The following is a 21,680-nucleotide window of genomic DNA, read 5'->3' as shown; positions in this document are numbered from 1 at the left end:
AAGTAAAGGAGAAACGAATTGAAGGTTTTAGGCATGGAAGAAAAGAGAAGTGGAAGGAGAGGGGGAAAGAATGATTAGTCGGAGGCTGGGGGTTTGGAATATATATCCAAGAACCTAAGAAAGAACATTGTAAACAGTTTATCAACATTCAATCTCAATTGGAACATTTAACAGAGGGTTAGATCCATCACCATGTCTCTACTCTTTTCAACATAACATACATGAGACTGGCACCTGGGTCATTATAAGAGGTCAATCGATGTGCACTCATAGAGCTACTAGAGGAACATCAGGAGCAGACATTTGAACTTGGAGTTGAGGTTTATGAGATTTGAGTTTGGACTGATTCTGCAAGGTCTAAAGGTTCAAACCAAAACCCAATTCACGATCCATTATCGATGCGGGATAAAAAACGGCATACCTGCCGGCACAAGAATCGCATAGGGCCATCCAGCCCGGAGAAAAATCAAAAACAAGAGCAAATTACAGGACAATGCATATCATATGGAACAAAAGAAGTTTTCCCATGCCTGAATCCCAGTTTTGTACAAAAGACGCCACACTAAGAAAAATTCTCAAAGCCAGAGATTTAATCCTCGGTGAGGTCGCCGTACTCCCACATACCACGGCGGTCGGCCTTGGCCTCATCCTCGAGAGTACGCAGCTTCTCCAGGGTGTCAAGTGAGGCACACTCCCAGGCCTTCAGCTTGCGAGGCACCATGGCCATACCCTCGCTGATAATGTCAGCGTTGATACTTTGGTCAATGCTCTTCGCCACTTCTGCGTCCATGAGGGTGACGTAGAGGGTACCATCGGTGTCAACATAGTCCACGTTGGCAACGAGTTGGCGGTCGAAGGCCTGGTCACTGATAAAGTCCACGGCGTCCTGAAGGTATTCGGGGGAAGTGGGGAATTGGCAGAAGGAGAGGACAGCATCGACAGCCTGGGGGCGGAGCTTCTGGGCCGAGAATTGGGGCTGAGTAAGAGGGCGTAGGTTAGACCAGGGGATGGTCTCAGAGTTTCCAAAGTCAACGTAGAGAACTTCGGCGGTCTGCTTCTCGCGGTCATTGCGGCGCACCTTGCCGCGGTACCAGTTGTTGTCCTCGCTGAATTGAGCGGCGACCCAGTCGCCAGCCTTAGGGGGACCCGGCAGAGGGGTGTCGTTGGCCTTGTTGATGTGGAAGGACCGGAAGGCGGACATCAGCTCGGTCAGCGCACTTGTGCCATTGCCAATCTGCTGCAGCTTCAGACGACCAGTCTCGGGGTCAATGTAGGTGACCATAACATCACGGTAGTCCCTACGACGCTGAGTAATGGCCTCGCTGTCAGTGCTAGTGGCGTTGGCAGCCTCCGCGGCGGCTTCGGCCTCAGCAGCCTCCTTGGCTGGGTCATAGTTCTGCCACAGACCCTTGCGGGCGTTCTTGGCGCGCTCCTCAGCAGCATAGTACTCGGTGGCGTGACCAGTCTGCTCGACTGAGTATGCGTGCACGGTAGCAAGACCCTCCTCCAGCAGAACCTTGGTGAAGTTCTCCTTGTTAACATAAAGAGTACCAATGAACCCACCGACCTTATCTATGGTCTCAACGTCAATCTCAACGTCACGCTGCATGCAGCGGCGGTTGGCCAAGTCGTGGGCTTCCTGACCGAATGGCTCACCAGCTTCGTTCGGCCCACGCGCAGATCGAGGGGCACGAATGCCGGAAAGAACAAGAGTCAACTTGGCATTCTCACGAGGAATCAATACAGTGAAGCGGGAGCCTGACTTGACAAAGTCGACAACAGCGGGGATCCGCTTAGAACGTTGCAGCACACCAACCTCAAGCTTGGCCTTTTGGACATTCTCGGAGTAGTCCACATATTGCTTCGACTTGGGTGGCTTGGGGGACCACATACCGCGGCCATCCTTTTGCGCTTCCGCCTCAGCGGCAAGGAGAGCATCGTAGTCGGGTGAACGATCATCGTCGTCCATCCGGTGGCGAATCACTGAAGCGTAACCAGCCTCAACGAGGGCCAGACCAATGTTGGTGTTGCCCTGGACAACAGTAGCAACCTCACGTTCTTCATAGCCCTCGGTGGCGGGCTTCTTGCCGTTGACGGTGACCTTGACATTCTTAGCAATGACGCGCTTGCGCAGGAACTCCTTAGCATTGGCCGCGAACAGAGCCTGGTTAGGATCAGAGGGCTTAGGTTGGCGAATGCTAGTGAGACTGATTTTCTTCTCCTGGCCAGCCTTGTTGCGAATGAAAATAGTATCAGCATTCAACACACGGGTAACGGTGTATTCAGCGGAAGGGGCACCGGTGGCCTTAGATCCAACGTGGCCAGTGAAGATACCCTTGCGAGCATCCTTGGCAGTGTTCTCAGCCTGACGGAGAAGGGCCATATCGGCACCAAGAAGTGTAGAGTGGTGATCCTGACAACGTGCAAGACCCTCTTCAAGAAGGAATCGAGCGATATTTCCGTTGGGGTGGAGAACGGTAGCCACAAGTTGGCCCTGGGGTGTGACTCCTAGCAATGAAACCTTCACCTTGCGCTGCAACAACCGAGACTCGACAAACTGTTGTGCCTCATCACCGAACGGTTCGGCAGCCTGCTCCTTGCCATCGGCGTTTGTGCGCTTTGCAGAAGGGGCCCGGATACCAGCCACAGCAACCACAGTCTGTGCGTGTTCCTTTGGCGACAGCAGCAAACGGATCACCAGACGGTCACCATTCAGGACCTTCTCAATGATACCCTCCATCTGCACACCCTTGAATTTCTCAATGAGAGCTGCACTGCTCCAAAGCTCATTGTTTGTCTCAATCAGGCCGTCGTCTGAAGTAGCCCAAACACCTTTTCCTTCACCCTGAGCCAAAGACTCCAGGGCACGCAGCCGACCCAACAGCTCGACAGTTTCCGGAGAGTCATCACTGCGCTTGCCTGCCTCCTCCCGGACCCGGGCCCAACCCTCTTGCACACAGATATCAGGCAACTGGGCGTTGAAGCCAGGTAGTCTAATGATACCATATTCGCGCTTGGCACCGGTGGGGATGGTGTACACGACTTGGAATTGAATCACCTTGCCGACAAGGAGTTCACGGAGGAATTCGCGTGATTGGAAGCCGAATGCCTACAGAAAGTCAATTTGTCAGTTCAACGTCTGTGCTGTCTTGCGGGAAATCTGTATCTCCAAATATCTCCAAATGATTCTGAAGTCCTGAAAAGGACACAGATCACGCATTGAAGTACCCAATTGATATCAAAGAACACATACCTCATCACCCTCTCGTCTCAATCTGGGAGCTGATACATATGCTAAGCTCAGGATGCGGTCGTGTGCAGGGTTGGTGACATGTTCCAGAACAACTGTATCGCCCGATAGGACAGACTTGACGCGAGCTTCGAAAGGCATGGTGGGGAAGAACACCACTACCTGATCTAGGTAGAAGAATGGAGTTCAATGACAAAAAGGAGAAAATAACGCGTTGAACAAATGAAGCGAAGTTGAAAGGGGATAGCAACGTGGCCGGTTTGTGGGGGAAGGCGGTCAGCTATTTTGGACTACGACGGAGTGCAGAGAAGTATAGAAAAGAACACCTTTCAACTACAACTGATGAAAATGGAAAAAAAAATAATTGACATTGAATTCATCTCATCCTAGCCAGGAAGTAACCTGAACTTTTGGTCTTATAGCAAGATGGAGGGATATCAGACCTGGTTCAGCTAATTTAAGCGGCAATACCAATAACACCTAGACAATTTGATTAATAAATAGCTTGTTAGGATTATCAGACAGTACTTACCGCAAGCAGGGCGGGGTCCAGCGTTACCAGTCTTCTTGGACTCCTCGTTGCCACCCTTGCCAAGGTCGTCAGTGCCGGCGTGGACAACCAGAGTGCGCTGTAATTGTCAGTAGAAGTCCGGTCTACAAGTACATGGTTTGCCCGGGAGAACTTACGCCCAGAACGCTCTCAGCACCGATCAGCTTGACAAGCTTGTCCTGAACGGAGCCATTGGCGTTACCCTCAGCATCGGTCTTGAAGTTACCGAGGTCACCAACGTGGCGGTCCTCATCGGAGGGAGCACCGTGGGTCTTGCCGTGGGGGTTGACTATGCGGTGGTTAGTCTGAGTTCATACATATTGTTTTATAGTCGATCTTACAGTGGGGACCGGCGGAAGTGCAGCCGTTGGTGTTGTCACCGAACTGGTGGATGTGGAAACCACGCTCAGCGTTGGCGTCGTGGCCGGTAATGTTCCAGGTGATGGTGGTGGGGGCGGACTCGGCGGTCTGCTCGAAGGTGACAGTACCGGCGATCTGCGAGTCACCACGGATAACAGCAACTAGCAGGCATTGTCAGTGTTGAAATTAAGTTGGGTTTATAGATCGCTGATAGTGGATGGAATGTCAATCGTCCCGAGCGTTTGGAAGCTCGGGATCTGTGCCTCCCGCTCCCGCATCCGACAGCATCCAGCACCTAACCAGCACCTAACCAGCAATCAAGCACTCCGCAACAAATCAGGAGATGAGTATCCTGGAGAGTGCAGAATTATGATATCTGGTGGAGAGGTGTTGGGGGAGGGAGCAAAGCCGATAGGTCCGCGGTGATCCTCAAGGTGCTCAAATGTGCTCACCCCAAGGTCCTTTGCCACGGACGTGGAGAAGGGGAAGATCCAATAACAGGTCCCAAATCCATAAAGATAGAAAAATATATATCACACTCACCAGCCTTGACCATTTTGACGGTTATAATTTCAATTGATTTGGATATTTGGGGGAAGGAATTGTTTGTGAAGAAAGGAAGAAGGGGAGAAGGAAGGCGGGGACAACAGAATAATAAGCGGATGATGAAAGTTGACGTGCTACGTTACCGGGCTTAGGTGTCTAATACTTAGCTTGACCAGCAAAATATGCTGGTAGCTTCTGGTACCAAATACCGATTACCGCACCAAAACACCTTCCCCCCACCTTCCTAAGCGGGACGAGGGGAAATGACATAATGCCGAACCTAACTCCGACAAGCTATATACAGCTCCACCACGATTGAAATATTGATATGATCGGAATCGCTATTCAGTACAGCTCTGGCAATAATTCCAGGTAGACCAAACCCTAGATATCTAGGAAAGTTCATATTGTAATACAGTCACACGGAGTACGACTGCGGGATTCATTCCGCGAGGATCAGGGATTCAGAATCATGAATAAGCCGATGTGGTCCAGATCCTTGGGCATTAGCTTCGGATACGTCGGCCTACTCTGTACTAAGGCCGGAAATACATCCAATTGACAGTAAAATTACCGGTCAAAATATGGAACTTTGCGAGGGAGGGTTGATTGTAACAAAAATAAAATATTCATTTCATCAATTCGTATCTACCGATTCCAACGTTTTGAGGATTGCCAATTTACAAATCATAACTGGAGAAAAGGGGGTAATGGAGAAAAAGAAAACAAGTCAATCTAAGCCTGGATCTTGGCCTTCAGGAGATCCTTGAGAGTGACAGCATCAGCGGCGAACTTGGAAATACCCTCACGGAGCTTCTCAACAGCCATAGCCTCCTCGTTGAAGTCGAAGCGGAACTCGGCCTCGTTGTGGAGGTACTCGCGCTTGGGAATGTCCAAGTTGGTAGCGCTGGAGGAATCCAGCTTCTTGGGCACAGCATCGGTGGAGTTGTACAGGTCCTCCAACAGGTTGGGGGAGATGGTCAGGTAGTCACAGCCGGCAAGCTCGGTGATCTCACCAACATTGCGGAACGAGGCACCCATGACAATGGTGTTGTAGCCGTGCTTCTTGTAGTAGTTGAAGATGGACTGGACGGACTTGACACCGGGGTCCTCCTGGGGAGTGTATTCGCGCTTGTGGGCAGCCTTGAACCAGTCAAGAATGCGGCCAACGAAGGGGGAAATAAGGAAGGCACCGGCCTCAGCGGCAGCGATGGCCTGGACGAGGGAGAACATGAGGGTCAGGTTGCAGTTGATGCCGTGTTGGGACTGCAGGATGTGGGCGGCCTTGATACCCTCGTAGGTGGAGGCGATCTTGATCAGGACACGGTCCTTGGAAATACCGTTCTCCTTGTACAGCTGATATCATTGTCAGTTTTGCGATTTGTGATTAATTGTCCATTCAGATTGGTGCATACCTTGATGATCTCAAGGGCCTTGTTGACGGAGGCCTCAGTGTCGAAGGACAGCTTGGCATCGACCTCAGTCGAGACCTTGCCGGGAATGATCTTCAGGATCTCCTTGCCGAATTCGACCAGGAGGTGGTCCATGGTGGCCTCGACCTGCTCGTCGAGGGTCTTGCCGACCTTCTTGCCTTGGGCGACAGCAGCATCGATGAGGGCAGCGTACTCGGGCTTCTTGGAGGCAGCCAGGATCAGGGACGGGTTGGTGGTGGCATCCTGGGGCTTGTACTTGCCGATGGCTGTAATACGTTAGCTATCTGAAACTGAAAGAAAAGATTGCTCGATTGAGCAATGTTCGCCACTCTGTGAAGAACGAAAGAAATACATACTGGCAAAGTCACCTACATAGCGCAAGTTAGCGGAGTGTTCAAGCATGCATATCCCGGATGGATCGTTGGAACTTACCAGAGTCGCAGACCACGACAGTGCCGGTGGCCTTGAGCTGTTCGAGAGAGGAAGACATGATAGAGGATGAATAGAATCAAACAAGGAATAGATTTGGAGAGGATGAAGACAGATGGATGAAAAAAAGAAAAGTGGCGATGACAGAGTATTTAGAGGCGGGGAGGTCCATGGTTAGGTGAGCTATTATGGGGAGGTACCTCCGTAAACTATGGGGCTACCATAGTGAATGGAAGTACCAAATCGTTGGATTTCCAGGTGGGATGGGAAAGTGGGGCAAAATGACGCTGCACAATGAAATCACTCCCAAGTTGAACTTCCCGCTTTTGGTTTACTTTTACCCCTCCATTTAGACATATTTCAGGTACACTTCCAATTCATTAATTCCTGAAGAAAGTTCAGGTTCAAATTGTCATTCATTATTGACCGGTCTATTCAATTCCCAATAATTGACTCTACTGAAGACTATATTGATCGGGAGAAGACCCTGGGAAACGATGATTCGGCGCAGAGTGCTCCGGCACGTCCCTCCGGAGGATGGTCGACCGGCCAACGGCCCACTAGATTGTAACTGGGCCTACACTCTGCCTCACCGGGATCCGGTTAAATTTCACGATTTACGGGGTTCCGGGTGCTGAATGCTTTCCATTCCCGCTATGTATATGCAACGCTAAAAAACCCCGGATTCAGGCAATAATCCAGGGGATGCGACTAGGAAATAAGAACAAGAAAAAACATGGAATTCCCGGTTTGGGATTGAAACACCACGTGCTTTTTTAAGGTCACTCCAGTTGATGTAGAATCGTGGCCCTTCTATCAATATAGGAGGACAGTCTTCCGAATACTTAATAGCCGTACTGGGCGGAATTCACACCCGATACATCAGCGCCGCTGGATGCAGTTCCACTCATACTAGATTCAAGTCAGTCAAGCGTTCCAAATGAGCTAGAGTAATCGGATCAATAAGGGTAACTCACCACCCGTCCTGCCTCATCCCCCGTATAGACAACCTGGGGAAGAGCCAGAATACAACTGATGCCGACGGAGATATTCGCACCATTATCTCTATTGCTGTCCGTATGGTGCAGCTGTCGGATAAGCTCCAGTTCGAACAATCCATCCCGAATGTTCTTGGCCCAGATATTGACGACTCCTCGACTATGGCCCGTTAACACGAGCTCACGCTCGAGCCATTCATTTTGAACACCCTCGTAGAAGACACAGGAGAGAACGTGATCCTCGGTGGATTCACAAACGGGCTGGTCAACCAGCACATCTCCATTCAGCGTGTACATGGTGATGCGATTGCCACGGCATACGATGATATCTCCAGTCACGTCGTTGATTCGAGCGCACTAATTACAGGAATTAGTCACAGCTAACCACTGGTGGATTATGAGTACTTACATCGACAGTGCCATCGGCTGGAAGAGCTCGCACGAAGCATCGTCGATTCAGATCCCATAGCATGATTTGACCGTCAGTGGAGGCTGACAACATGGCGCTGAATGAACGAGAAACTGCAAGAACAGTGACTGGAGCACGATGACCAAACAGAGACCCTATGGGTTGTAGGTCGATCGAGCGAGAGGTCGAAGTCACTGTCCATAAGGAAATCGTACAGTCCGTTCCACAGGTGATGAGCGTGCGCGAGTCCGCGAAGCTAGCATATGAGAGTTGACCGACATGGAGGTGCTCAAAATGCCCGAGTATCTACTTGAGGTCAGATCTGATCCACAAAAGTTTGAGTTCCAAGTTATTTAAAACCTTACCTTGCGACTGTCGGTGGAATAGAAGCGCACACTTCCATCGAAGAAGCCCCATTCCATGTACTGGTCATATGTTGGTGGGACATTGAGTCGTAGTGCAGCAGTGCATAACAGACGATCCTGCTTCATCGACAGAGTACTCACTCGTTCTTCAATATCAAGAAGCGAAAGTGGCATCTGGGTTAATGATTCTGCAAGGGTATCGAGCCGTGGAATACGATGTCGATCATCTTCTCTCTGGGGATGGGTTCGTTGGAAGATTTGATGGGGCGTCTGACCAAAGTTGTGAATGATACCAATTGTTGCTAATCGTTCCATCGGATCGTCAATGGTGTCCAGGTCCTTTGCACCTCGGTAGGAAAGATGGTGAAAGACATTGATGGACTCCACGGCGGCCTCCCCTTTCTGTTTGCTGCCGAACACGAGATCTATCCAATGGTGAAGATTTTCAGACACATACGGGCTCTCCAGGGCCTCGCGGTGCTTTTGGATGAAGATCTTGGGATCGCCCTTGGCCCAGGGTGGAAGCTCAACAGAGTCGATGGCTGTTGTCTGGTTCTGTAACAGCCCGAAATCATATTTGTTGGAGTTGATCAGGAACTCAGGAAGATAAAAAAATTCAGGTGTCAGTTCTCTGACATCAGTCATGTTGCCCCGTGATGCGGACTCCCATGCTTTACGGATGGAGTAAAAAAGCCGATCTGCATGATCAAAGGTGCCACCTTGTAGGAGCAGATATGACTTCACGAACGGCTGAAGACGAATGAGGTATGAGCAGACAATCATGGCAGAGGAGTAGTGAGTCCCGTAATGGAATGGTGGGGAGTTGTCGTCGCCCATCTCTGCAAAGGCATTGTACCGCTCACGGAAGCCAGCCTCACGATCTGGTGTTTGGCAGCCCATGGGCTTAGACAAATCGCGGAAAGTCTTTGGGTTGGTGAGATCCAGCTCCTCGCTTGTATAATCGGCAAGAACCCAAGGGAAGACAGGGTACTGAGTCAAATCGTTGAAGGTCCGTCCAGCAAGCGTGTTGATCAGCATGAGATAATGGAAGTTGGAGATTTCACCACGGACCCATTTCCGGGTCGCTGGGCTTGATGGGAGATGACCAAAGACACTGGCAAATTTGGACCCAAGGGACTGCGGTGCATCGTCTTGGCTGCGCAAAGTTTCGAATCGCCAAATATCTTCTTGTCGAGAGTGCCCCACACTTCCAGTGACCTGGGGAGCCTTGTTGCCAAGTTGGGTGCACAGTTCATCTCGGACACGCGCAGAAAGGAATGTCAACAGATAGCTGGTACCATCGGTAAAGAAAACCTCAAGAGCAACATCCCGGAAGAGGAAGCGCCGTTTGGAAACACTGACCAAGTCAGACCATTTCCAGCTTCTTGTTTCATGCTCCTGGGATCGGCGGTCGTTGGATTCTCGCCCGGCAATCATTCGCACGTAGGGGTCTCGCTCCTCGGAGGGTGCTTGCCAAACATTGACGATCTCTCCATCAGCCCGCTGGAAGAAGTTGTCGAGGATGTAGATGCAGTCTTTTCCGATGATCAGAAGGCCTTCAACGGCCTCGAGGCCAATGATCCGTGACTGGTTACAGACATTCTGTACCTGGTCGCCTCGTTGGAGCGATCGCATCACTCTGCGATTTTTATCCTCATAGTCCTCAAGTTCAACCTTGGGATCTTCAATCATTTCAAAGTTCTCTTCCAATAAGCTGCGGTCTTCAGGGTCACCATCTAGTGCCTCAGGATCAACAGTCTCGGATTCCGCTGTGAAGCCCATTGACGTCCCTAACGCCTCACCCTCAGACAGTGCACGCATTCGAGTGTCAATTTTCATCACTGGAGGCTCGGAAGCCTTGCGCTTGGGCTGATAGTTTTGGCGTTCCCCTGAATCATCTGGTACAACGCGTAAGCGCATGCGACTGCGGCCTTCCGTCTGATCCAGTCTGTACTTTCTTTGCTTTTCCTCAGAGAGAAGACCACCCGGTCGTCGAAGATCCAACAAGAGATTAGAGAAAGCTGACCACATGAAGGACGAGTTGTCCTGAAGATCTTGCATACATCTCTGGGACTTGAGGGTCTCAGACGCGGAGATGTTCGAGATCCAATGTGGCAAGGTGGCATCATGCTTGCGAATCACATCTTGATCAAATTTCTCCAATTGAACCCATTGTTTGAGTTTCTCCTTGCGTTTTGCAATGCGGTTCTTCGCTGAATCCTCGCTCTTTGCATTCTCATCCTGGACGAATGCTTCCCATGTTCGGGCTAGGATACCCAAGAACAAACAGTCGAGGTCGTCACGCTGATCATCGATCCAATGTAAGAATGCTTCATCTTCCAGGCCTGCAAGAGCTTCGAAACCATCTGATAGTCGACGTTGCAGGGTATGAGGCCCATGAGCAATGATGTTGTTCATTTCCTCGGGCTTTTGCACAAGAATAATCCTCCAAAGGCTAGCAGCAGCCAGACGAATCTCTTCATCCGTGCTGAGTAACTTTGTGTAAAGAAGGTAGCAAAGGAGCTGAAGATGTTTCGACTCGGCCTCTGCTGCACCGAGAAGCACTACCTGCCAGTAGTTGAGACGCTTCAAAACAGCCAAAGTCTCGCTGTCATCGGCTTCCGACAATTGAAACAAGACAACTCGGTACAAAGTAGAGTGAGTTGTTGCCACTGCCTGATTACAAAGCCGGATGCTTTTCAGACTGGAAATGTCCGGTCGCTGAATATATTCCAAAATGGAGCCGAGACTTTCTAAGGTGGTAGAAGCGCCATCAATAAACCATCCTTCATAAACTGCCTCTGCTAGATGTGTTGCGAACCGGGAAATATTAGTGAGTGTACGAGGTTCGTGAAGAAGATGAGGCTTGGAGTTGGGCAATGTCCGCAGGGTTGACAAAAGCTGATTGAAGATCCAGGAATTGAAGTATGCATGATGCTCCAGAAAGCCAGGAGGGGTTTTGTGATATAGCCCCAGGCCTGTAAAGTCCTTGCGTTCCAATAGCTGATCCTCAAAGACGGCAAGAGCCAATCCAAAGACAGCCTTGACAAGGGGGTGATCTGACACAGATCTATCATTCGAAAGGGTAGGAAGAGTAACATGCCGAATGCGCGCAGAGGATGGCTGGTGTGTGGATTTATCGGAAGAAACGAGAATGAAGGAGCCACGACGAACAAACTCGGTGCTGTCGCCAGGACTAACGGGAAAATCGACAGTTGTAGTCTTCAAGGCATGCGACGTATTGGCAGCACTCGAACGTGGCCGCAACACCAGATTACTGTCATCAAAAGAAAGTCCGCCATATCGGGTGTTCAGCTCTGTACTAGGACTTGTTGAGTCTGAGCCAACGATGACCGGATACAAAGCAGCCAAGAGCTCTTGCACATAGGTGGACTGAAAGGTGAAATCTTGAAAGTTTCGTGATATCCTGCTCGCCTCATGTAGAAATCCAACCACCGAGGACAAAAGATGGTTGAGCTGCGAATCTCGATCTTCCAATGGAAGCTCTATTACAAAAGCAAGTGATTAGCAAAACATTCACGATCCCAGGTAGTTTGCTGGAACATACCATTGACTTTGACTGACGACATTCTGAAACTTTTCATGTCTAAATCTGGAACCTCTGTCCGGTCTTGCACATGGGGCGGAGTTGTTTCAACAATACTCCTCAATCCGCTCTTCAGCATTTCAGAAATAACCGGGAGCATCTCAGGGTTAACAATGCGAAGATCTCCATCGCTGAGGAAGAGCTTCAGAAGACCAGCGCTTTCAAATGGTCTGTCTAGGTCCAGCAGAGCAACGTCTCGCCCGAATAGAATGGCAAAGCAAATAGTCCACAGCACAGGAATGCTCCACCATCTTTTCAGGTGGCACTCTAGGATCTTGTATCCCCCATTCTTATCAGAGAACTTCTTACTGTACCCACTGCCATGAATAACTAACAACCGAGCTAGTACTTTGGTGGCGAGGACTACTACTTCTGGTTCATCCTCGCATGCTAGGTAAAGAAGCCACTGCAAGCGTGTTAGAATTATATTTAAAAGAGAGGCATAGCTGGTGACAAACCTTATTGGTGACTGCTTTGGCGAATTTCCTCAGTGGTGTGGAATCTAGCGGATTGCACAACACGGCGGTATAGACCCGCAGCATTTCAGTTCCTTGTGCCGTGGCCGATATGTACCTTTCGGAATCAGATTTCGCAGAACTGGGTCGCGAGGGAGCTGCTGCAAATCGAAGACTTTTCTTTTTCTGCAGGCCAGCAGTGGATTTTGGCACATGAAGTGTATACGTGATAGACAAAGCGAAGGACCGTAGCAGATCGGGAGACATGCTGCTCTTCATCAAAGACTCAAACGCAGAGAGACAAGGGTTTAGCGTCTCTGAAGTAAGTTCACCGCCCTTCATTGTCTCGATTAACTTTTTGCTGACACGCATGCGACCGAGTCGCTTTGCATTGAAGCGGTGATAGGTGCTGTCTGTGGCAAAAGCTCGGAATTGAGTATAATACAGTTCAAGCACAGTTGGTCCACCATGTCGCCAAATGTCCATGTCAACCAGCAAGACCCGATAAGCGAGGGGATTGGTGATTATAGAATGACCTGGGTGCTCAGGATCGTATCCAACAAACTCGAGTGTCAAGCGGAGAAGATCAAAGATCAGGGAATTTTGCTCTTCAAGCGTGGAGTTGGTCACCACAGATTTACCAAATGAGAGGTTACCGAGCTGAAAGCCTAGCTTTTCCCGCAGGAGGGCTGCAAGAATGCCATAGCCGTTTTCCCTTTCCATTGCTTCACTATTTCTCCAGTTGTCTTGAATGGCTCCAAAAAGAGCCTGCACAGCCAAGAGAAGCGTTTTGGGGGAGCTAGAAGATTTTATCAAACTCAAATGTACGGAAGCACAGCCACCGAGACACCAACTGGCATCATCTAATGACCATGGTACTGATACCACCGGATCACCGGTCAGAATTCCAACCCCCTGTGGCTGAGTTAAGCCATCGTTAATTGCAGGAGTCGCTCCATTGATTGCAACGGCATTGCCGCCCGCTTTGGTTAGCTGGTGCAAGCTCTTTGCTGCCTGTTTTGACAGGCATTTCATGAGCTGCGACTCGTCAACATTGTTGCTATCATCGTCATCGAGTACAGCAACAGGAGAAACATTAATCAAAAATGAACTCTCGTGGATCAGAGTGCTCGCTCGTCTCCTGATGGCAGTGACGATATCAGAAGATTCCTCCTTCCCGGGATGAAGGTGCTCATTACGTAGATTCAGGGTCGCAGAGGCCTTGTAGGTCTGAAAGGAGCCAAGGCAATCCTGGAAGTTTCCATAGTAGCGGGGTCCCAGGTTGTAAAAAACGGCTATCATATCGTCACTGAAGGCCTCATCGAGGAGAATTCCGTTGGCCAAGGACCACCTTGAAGTGGAAACTCCCTTGCCAAGACGCATTGCCAAGTCTTGGGGGGTGCCAAAAAATGCTTGGATGTGGGGTGGCCTGCTGAGATGATTACTTGTGGGAGCGGAAGGATAGTCAATTTTTAATTGTTCCACAAATTCGCCATCGACGAACAGAAATGCTCGCGATGATGAGGTTGGCTTTGGCCGTTTGTGGACCATGCAAATATGGTACCAGCGACCAGGCTTAAACCTGACAGACTTGAACCGAACACTGGGGCGAGGACCGCGGATGGACGTTTGAAGGATAAAATTGCGAGTGTCTTTCTCCAGGTAAGCAAGCAGGAAGCAGGTTTGACTAGCATCGAATGCGCCAAAGATTGTAGTATGGGTATTGAGATCGAATTCATCAAATCGAACCCAGGCCGCCAAAGTATAGCCAGCTGATGAGCTTGGGGGAAATGGGCGTCCCAAGGTCGCAAACTCCACAGAGGAATATCCATGCAGAGACATGTCAAACTGTATCGAAGGCGGCTCCTTGGAAGCTTTGAGGGCGGATACCAGGAACTTCAAGACTCGAGGGTTTTCGTGTGCTCGACGGTACAGAGTAACGGCATCTTCCAAGTTGTTCATTCCTTGGGCGCTGAGAAGCCGAGCCAAATCCTGGTAGAGTTCTGTCTCATTGTCGGGCCGGCCGTTGTCGAACAGAAGTGGTAAAATGGAAGTCAACATGCCCGTTGCATGTAAAGCTACAACGTTCCTCAACGATTGCGACGCCAATTGGCAAAGGCATGCGGGGATGGCAAGACGAAGAGTATCATTTCCTGGAGAAACCGATTGCTTCAGCCAAACACGAAGTAATGGCCCTAGAAGCTCTGCCACTTCCACAGTTTCGGCAGATCCCATGCATTGGTCCACGGCACGCCGCAGCTGCGCTGGAGACCGAAGGCTCTCACTCGGGGATTTCGCACTCAATGTTACAAAAATACCCGAAACACTCTCCTGGCACAGCGCGGCGGCCAGAACCGCTCCATATAGGTGCTGTGCGTCATTTTCGTTCTGGTCTATTTTCCCGACGAGCACATCCAAACTCCGCTCTATAGCGGCCGTTCCCCCTCTAACGATCTTGCGAGCAAAATATCGTCTGTTGCCGAAATGATCCTTCAATGCTTCGGCCAACACTCCCAGGACATCTTTTTGAATGGCCAGCAAATCTTTCCTCTCGTCCTTAGAAAGAGCATTGGCGTCATACAGCTCGGCGAGCTGCTCGGTCAAGCTGAGCAGGGTCTGAAACCCCAACAGTTGCCGGAATGTATCTTTGGCAGTTCGCGGTCGGGCATCATCGATGAAGGTATGGCGGAGGCGCAGGAGGGGTTCGGTGGCCGTCAGTGCCTGCGAGAACGTGATTGGATTGGCCGTCGTAAGGGACTTGAGCTGGTCCAGAGTGGGTGCCAGCTCTTCGGCTAGTCGCTCAGTCGATCCGGAAGGGGAGGGAGAGAGGGGCGGCGGAGCCATGACCAAATCTTATCCACGACCGTTCCGATGGCGGGTGACCATCAGAGACCGTGAATGGGCGATTGGCGAGACGATTGAAGCGGTCTGCATTGGTATGTGGTGGGGGATCGGACCGACAAGCACTGATACACCCGAAACGGAGTGAAACACCAAAGTTGAGTTCAGGACGATCCGGACCAAACAAGCCCCAATATTGCCTTGTACAGGCTACAAAAAATGGATCGGCAGCTGTTTGGAGAGGCTCTATCGACGGCGGGGGAGCCTATCAGGTGACTTTGGGGGCGTTTTGGGGCGCAGTTGCGTCTCCAAGTTTGGCTGTGGTAACTTCTGTATCAGCGTACCATGTACGGAGTAAGTTTACGGCATGATAAGAGCGATAAAGATAGTTAAGTTCATTAGTTTAAGATAACAGGAAGCTAACTCCGTACTCAGATGTGGAGCCCCGTTCCCTTGTGATCAGTGATCATGACAATCATACGGAGTACTAAGTAGTTAAAACGACTATCATTTCAGAATCTGTCTTGTCCATGCATTTACTACATGTCTCGCGTCATCCGAGATACTGAGAAAGCACGCGACTTCGGAGATCCTAGTTGCCTTGATTCGTCATGTAGCCTAAAAGTCCGTGCGACCGTGGCAAATCATGCCAGGTACCCGTGGGAGAGTGCGAAGAAAACCCTTCTTTTGAGTCAGTCTGGTTGCCCACATAATTATAATTCCCTTGCATTCAAAGGGCCAGAAATATAATCAATCCCGATATAGTTTAGTATCCAATGGTGTATGACGTGGATGATTGTATGGCGTGCGATAACAGACATTCTCGGCTTATCTGCTTTTCCTTTCCCTGATCGCGTGTTACCGGGGAAAGCTGAGCTGCCTTACAATACATTACTGTAACGTCCACCCCCGGTCTCGCTCCCCACTCATGATCGACAGCCAGCGCCAATCGACAAGTCATCTGCCACCGTATCCGTAATGTAATCGCCCGCTTGCATCATCTCGCCGGGTCCCCTAGATAAGGTTAGTGACTCCTCACTTCTCCTCACCTCCTCGTCCTCTCCCCATTTCTTCTTCAACCATCCTTCTCAACTTCATCCCTCCATCCACCTAACACTGTTTATTATTCCTGTTCACTTTCTCTACTCGTTTCTCGTCATTTCTCTCGTTTTAAGTCGATTTCGCCCATAATGAAAGGCTTCCTCGGCTTAACGCTGCTGCCCGTGTTGGCAGCTGCGTCCCCCATGGGTGTAGGCTCCATCCACAATGAGGCAGCCCCCATCCTCTCGTCCATGAACGCCGAGGAGATCCCAGACTCCTATATCATCGTGTTTAAGAACCACGTAGATCCATCCGTGGCCGCCGCTCACCACGACTGGGTGCAGGATATCCACTCCTCCCAACAGCGTATGGAGCTGAAGAAGCGTTCTCTATTTGGCTTCAACGATGATGCCTACAAGGGCCTCAAGCACACTTTCCACGTCGCTGGTTCGCTGATGGGATACGCTGGCCACTTCCACGAGGATGTTATTGAGCAGGTCCGCCGCCACCCGGATGTAAGTAACTTGTCTTACTCCTCACAAAGTATCTTCATTAACCTAGTTTCTTTCCATAGGTTGATTACATCGAGAAGGACTCCGAAGTCTGGACTAACTCGGTTCCCTCTGTCGAGAAGAACGCTCCCTGGGGTTTGGCCCGTATCTCCCACCGTGACAGCCTTTCCTTTGGCACCTTCAATAAGTACCTGTACGCTGAAGATGGCGGTGAGGGTGTTGACGCCTACGTGATTGACACTGGCACCAACATCGAGCACGTTGACTTTGAGGGCCGTGCCAGCTGGGGCAAGACCATTCCCCAGGGCGATGCTGATGAGGATGGAAACGGTCACGGCACTCACTGCTCCGGCACTATCGCTGGCAAGAAGTACGGTGTTGCCAAGAAGGCCAACGTCTATGCCGTCAAGGTCTTGCGCTCTAACGGCTCTGGTTCCATGTCTGATGTCGTTAAGGGTGTTGAGTGGGCTGCCGAGGCTCACATCAAGAAGACCAAGGATGCTAAGGCCAGCAAGAGCAAGACCTTCAAGGGAAGTGTTGCCAACATGTCCCTGGGCGGTGGTAGCTCGCGCACTCTGGACCTTGCTGTCAACGCCGCTGTTGATGCTGGCATTCACTTTGCCGTTGCCGCTGGTAATGACAATGCTGATGCTTGCAACTACTCTCCTGCCGCTGCTGAGAAGGCCGTCACTGTCGGTGCATCCACCCTCAGTGATGAACGTGCTTACTTCTCCAACTACGGAAAGTGCACTGATATCTTCGCCCCTGGTCTGAACATTCTTTCCACCTGGACTGGCAGCAAGTATGCCGTCAATACCATTTCGGGAACCTCCATGGCCTCCCCCCACATCGCTGGTCTGCTGGCCTACTACGTCTCCCTGCAGCCCGCCGCGGACTCTGGTTACGCCGTCGCCGAGATCACTCCCAAGAAGCTCAAGGAGGCTCTTATCACTCTCGCCACTGAGGGTGCTCTCAGTGACATCCCCGAGGATACCCCTAACGTAAGTCATCCTAGCTTAGATTGCACCAACCCCAATTCTAACTTTTCTGATAGCTCCTCGCCTGGAACGGTGGTGGCAAGGACAACTACTCTGAGATCATTTCTGAGGGTGGTTACAAGGTTGTCTCCGAGCCTGGTGTTGAGGACCGTCTCAAGGAACTGCTTGGCCAGGCTGAGAAGACCTTCCACAAGGAGATGGGTGCTATTTACAGCGAGATCAAGGACGCTGTTGTGGCTTAGAGTAGACAACGAACTGAGCACCCGTCTGTGACGGGACTCTTCACATGGGCATATGGATGGATGGATGGATTATCACACCGGCGCAGATCGTTTCATTTGGCTTGATTTCGTCTTCTTTTTCCTTTTCAGTTTTACCCTTGGGGTGGTCCAACACCACGGGGTGTCAACCCGCTCCCTCACCCAACTGTCGTTCCCCGCTTGCTTTTTATCATTATCGTAGTATACTTTTCGCTATGACGATACATTTCCGACAACATCTAGAATGTGTTTAGGGTTCATACATGTGTTTCAACAATGCTTCTGTATTTGTATTCTGTAAAGCCTTCGAAAATTGAACACAGTAGGCATGTAGGTCCTCGCCTTATTTCTAGATCCTAACACCATTGACTCGCGATTTCGGTCCTTTCCTGGGCAGTTACAGGAACATACTGATTGATGAATTTCTTCTTTAAATGGACATCCGTCATGGGCCTTTCCAAGCTCCCCACCGCATGATTCGGATGCTTCTCAATGGTGATATTCTCCCCACTTCCCTTCTTGAATGAAACGGTAAGATGACATACATCGAGCTTGAGGTTCTCGTCCACCTTCACCTTAATCCGAATTCTCACTCCCACAGCTCACGAATTAGTAACGACCTCATTCTCATACTGCACCGGTGTAGACTTTCCCAACAACAACCTAACTGCTCCACCATGATGCACACTAAACTTCGCTTCCAGCCCATGCTTAGGCTTCATCTTCCCAGTCAAGTCAACAACAAGAGGGTGAATTTCTGCCTGAACTTCCACAATCTTCACAACCGATAACCCTGCACGCTCCAGCTCCTCATGGATGTACCATAATTTCCCACCGTCCCGCGCGTGCAAGACTGTCGGTCTGTGCATCGAGTTCATGTGAGCTACTGACCACCCTCGCCAGTCACGTTTAGCTTCTAGAGCCTGTTGAACGCATGATGTGATTTAATATAATTCTCCCCAGATTCCTTTGCGATTCTAGACAAGCTTAAAACATTTGGAGGAGAGAAGCTAACATTGAATGCGCCACGCGATACACATTCCAAGAAAAGAAACACAATATATATATCAGCAACGTTAACACAGGAAACTGCACTTACCACCCAACAACATAAGATGCGTATCACATGATCATGGCAAGCGATGCCATCATATGCCCTCCTCTTCACCCAATAAGCGGGAGGTGGGTGGTCTTGAGAATTGGGCGAGCGCTTTGCGTGCTATAGTTGTTGCGGGATGGCCGCTGCCCGCGGCCCCCCCACTATACAACCAGCGCAATTGTAAAAGCTTGTACGGACGGCGGCGGTTTTGAGTTCCTCTGGAAATGAGGCGTATGTTTGTTTTACGGATAAATGGGCGAGGCTTTGTAGCCATTCTCAAGAGTTGAATAATTGTTTCAATTGAGCATTCAACAATTAATGGGGCTATTTTGATGTTCTCATGATTACTCCAATCAGTATAGGAGGTCAAAGTGCGGAGTATACTTGTATGCAAGATATCCTTAAAGTGGAACCCCTTTGAACAGCTCATTGGTTGAAGAACGATACAAGCAGTACAAGAGATTCTTCTGTGAGCTCAAGGATAGCCCCATGGTCCATTTCTATCGGTGGAGCTCAATACATATGTACAATATTTATGCACGCGGATCAATATATTTCATTTGTCCACTCCAACTTGTTTACACACGCACATTTGTTATGTACTGTCAGAATATCTCAGATGCTTGTAAGGGCTCAGTCTCCGCATCATGTTTTATTCATCAGTAGTAGATGAGTGGTAGACGTACATAAATGCGCGATGTAGCGGTAACAAGACTGTCATTAAAAATAAAAAAAATCCATGATATTGGCCTCATGATAAGATAAAAAATGACAAGCCTGATAAGCAGGTTCAGCTAAGCAAGATGCCCAAGACTCCATAAAATGCACCTCTCATAGTACTCCAGAAAACGGCCTGCGTTGTAAAGTTGAAAGAAAGTCGGTCTTCTCGATATACCCGTAAGTTGTATGCCGACAATATCGAATAGAATGATAGTGGGCTCATGTCAGCCATTGAAATGCATGGCTGACTTTCACGAACTCTTCTCTAGATCTCTGTCCTCATCCTCGTCCGCATCGTCCATATCACTGGCAGTAAGCTGATCCCCATCAGAATCCCCCTCGGAATCACTGCCACCGAATGGGTCACTGTCCTCATCGGAGTCGGCCCAGAAGTCGGCGTCCTCCTTGTCCATTTCCACCTGACTTGTTTCCTCGCTTGGCATCTTGAAATCAGGCGGGGTCATCGCTTTGGAGGCTTCAACATTCGCTTTGACCATTGCACGGTACTCTTCTGGATGTTGCCGCAACATCACCGCTGCGTCGACATTGGCAGGGGAAGACACTTCGGCGTCATCCAAGAGGGAGAGGATGGATATCAGGACCGACTCTACTCGCTGAGCAGGAGACCAACGCTCGGCAGCCAGCTCGCCAGACATTTCATCATCCCCGGGCGGGTGCAGAATGGAGATGCACACTCTGCCGTCTGTGTAAATATTGGGGTGGTAGAGAGGTAGAAGGAAGCGAAACCCTAGAGAAAAACTGGTATTAGTTTTGTTGTCGGTATCACCCAATGTCGGCTGAATAGGAGGGGGTGATACCAGGAGGCGAGTATGGGTAGTTGTCAGGGAACGTCATGCGGGCTTTGAAATAGCCGCCGTGATAAAGGGAGTCCTGGTTCAGGACGAGGAGCCCAACATCCCATTGGTAGATGTTCTCCTTGTGTAGCTATAAGAAGAATATTGACCGGTGAGCTTATATCATTTATGCGCACACATTCCAGAGGCATTGTACGAACCTCGACATTTAACCACTTCTCACGCGACAGCGCTCGAAACTCGTTCATGAGGATGCGTTCCGTCATGGCGAAGGACGCGTTTTGGTAAACGGACCTATTTCCTCTTTTCCTTGTCACCGATTTGTTTCCTAGTCCCACTGAGAAGTCCACGGCACATCCCCAAATGTTGAAGTGGACCGGAGAACCGAGAGGGGGAAGGGAAGAAGAGTGGAGATCGATGATGTCGGTAGGAAAAAAAGAAAAAATTGGGGTTCACTTTAGTCAGGACTCAAGGAACGTGGCAAAGAGTGAAAACTTAGTGGCAATCGAAGAAAATGTCTAATCCCCGTCGGACTTCCTTATGTCTCACGTGGATCATTTGCATTTTTATTTGCATTCACTTTGACCACTCTGACCACTTATCGTGTCATCATGTGAGATGATTCACTAACTGATAACAAGTGGGGAAGGCAAAACATGACGATAAGGATCGATCGGCAGTTGGAGTCAGATGAACATGAGATTGAGTACAATGGGGAGATCAAATCAGATTGATTGAACCTGAAACTGAAACCGAATAGTTTCAACTATATAGTTATATATCCTATAATCTCATAATGATATATTATTTGCAAAAGGAATCGGGTTTCGGTAGGATAAGTGGTACCTGACTCCACTATACTACTGGCGGCCCATGTCACCTTGGAACCGTTTTTTCCACCGCCGGGTTTGGCCCAGAACCTCTTCGCCTCTTGACTCCTCTCTCTCCCTTGGTGCATCTCAATTTGCTACCTTGCTTCATAATATCATCGA

General features: G+C 49.9%; 6 protein-coding genes across 6 annotated transcripts; 1 reads left to right on the top strand and 5 right to left on the bottom strand.

Moving 5' to 3' along the window:
* Positions 1-589: 589 nt before the first annotated feature.
* Positions 590-4,716, bottom strand: N7520_010527 (putative transcription factor (Snd1/p100); the record flags this gene model as incomplete). The annotated part of the gene is made up of 6 exons (XM_057144460.1): positions 590-3,109; positions 3,254-3,417; positions 3,783-3,879; positions 3,938-4,089; positions 4,142-4,321; positions 4,704-4,716. The coding sequence occupies 6 exons, from the start codon at positions 4,714-4,716 to the stop codon at positions 590-592; spliced, it is 3,126 nt and encodes a 1,041-aa protein (XP_056990214.1).
* Positions 4,717-5,441: 725 nt separating this feature from the next.
* On the bottom strand, positions 5,442-6,629 carry N7520_010526 (sedoheptulose-7-phosphate:D-glyceraldehyde-3-phosphate transaldolase TAL1; the record flags this gene model as incomplete). Its single annotated transcript, XM_057144459.1, has 4 exons — positions 5,442-6,062; positions 6,122-6,405; positions 6,496-6,507; positions 6,572-6,629. 4 exons carry the CDS (start codon positions 6,627-6,629, stop codon positions 5,442-5,444), a joined length of 975 nt encoding a protein of 324 aa, XP_056990213.1.
* Positions 6,630-7,450: 821 nt separating this feature from the next.
* Positions 7,451-15,246, bottom strand: N7520_010525 (Beige/BEACH domain protein; the record flags this gene model as incomplete). Its single annotated transcript, XM_057144458.1, has 6 exons — positions 7,451-7,480; positions 7,546-7,923; positions 7,976-8,281; positions 8,341-11,846; positions 11,909-12,353; positions 12,406-15,246. 6 exons carry the CDS (start codon positions 15,244-15,246, stop codon positions 7,451-7,453), a joined length of 7,506 nt encoding a protein of 2,501 aa, XP_056990212.1.
* A 1,187-nt stretch (positions 15,247-16,433) lies between these two features.
* N7520_010524 (S8 family peptidase) lies at positions 16,434-18,036 on the top strand (the record flags this gene model as incomplete). The annotated part of the gene is made up of 3 exons (XM_057144457.1): positions 16,434-16,799; positions 16,859-17,797; positions 17,851-18,036. 3 exons carry the CDS (start codon positions 16,434-16,436, stop codon positions 18,034-18,036), a joined length of 1,491 nt encoding a protein of 496 aa, XP_056990211.1.
* Positions 18,037-18,656: 620 nt separating this feature from the next.
* N7520_010523 (uncharacterized protein) lies at positions 18,657-18,932 on the bottom strand (the record flags this gene model as incomplete). Its single annotated transcript, XM_057144456.1, has 1 exon — positions 18,657-18,932. The coding sequence occupies one exon, from the start codon at positions 18,930-18,932 to the stop codon at positions 18,657-18,659; it is 276 nt and encodes a 91-aa protein (XP_056990210.1).
* Positions 18,933-20,124: 1,192 nt separating this feature from the next.
* On the bottom strand, positions 20,125-20,954 carry N7520_010522 (uncharacterized protein; the record flags this gene model as incomplete). Its single annotated transcript, XM_057144455.1, has 3 exons — positions 20,125-20,621; positions 20,692-20,818; positions 20,889-20,954. 3 exons carry the CDS (start codon positions 20,952-20,954, stop codon positions 20,125-20,127), a joined length of 690 nt encoding a protein of 229 aa, XP_056990209.1.
* Between the last annotated feature and the right edge of the window lie 726 nt (positions 20,955-21,680).

Source organism: Penicillium odoratum, assembly GCF_028828045.1.
Source record: "Penicillium odoratum strain IBT 22623 chromosome Unknown utg000008l_segment0_segment0, whole genome shotgun sequence".
NCBI classification, from domain to species: Eukaryota; Fungi; Ascomycota; class Eurotiomycetes; order Eurotiales; family Aspergillaceae; genus Penicillium; species Penicillium odoratum.
The sequence above is the reverse complement of the archived record's forward strand: the minus strand, read 5'-3'. Positions and strand labels throughout refer to the sequence as shown.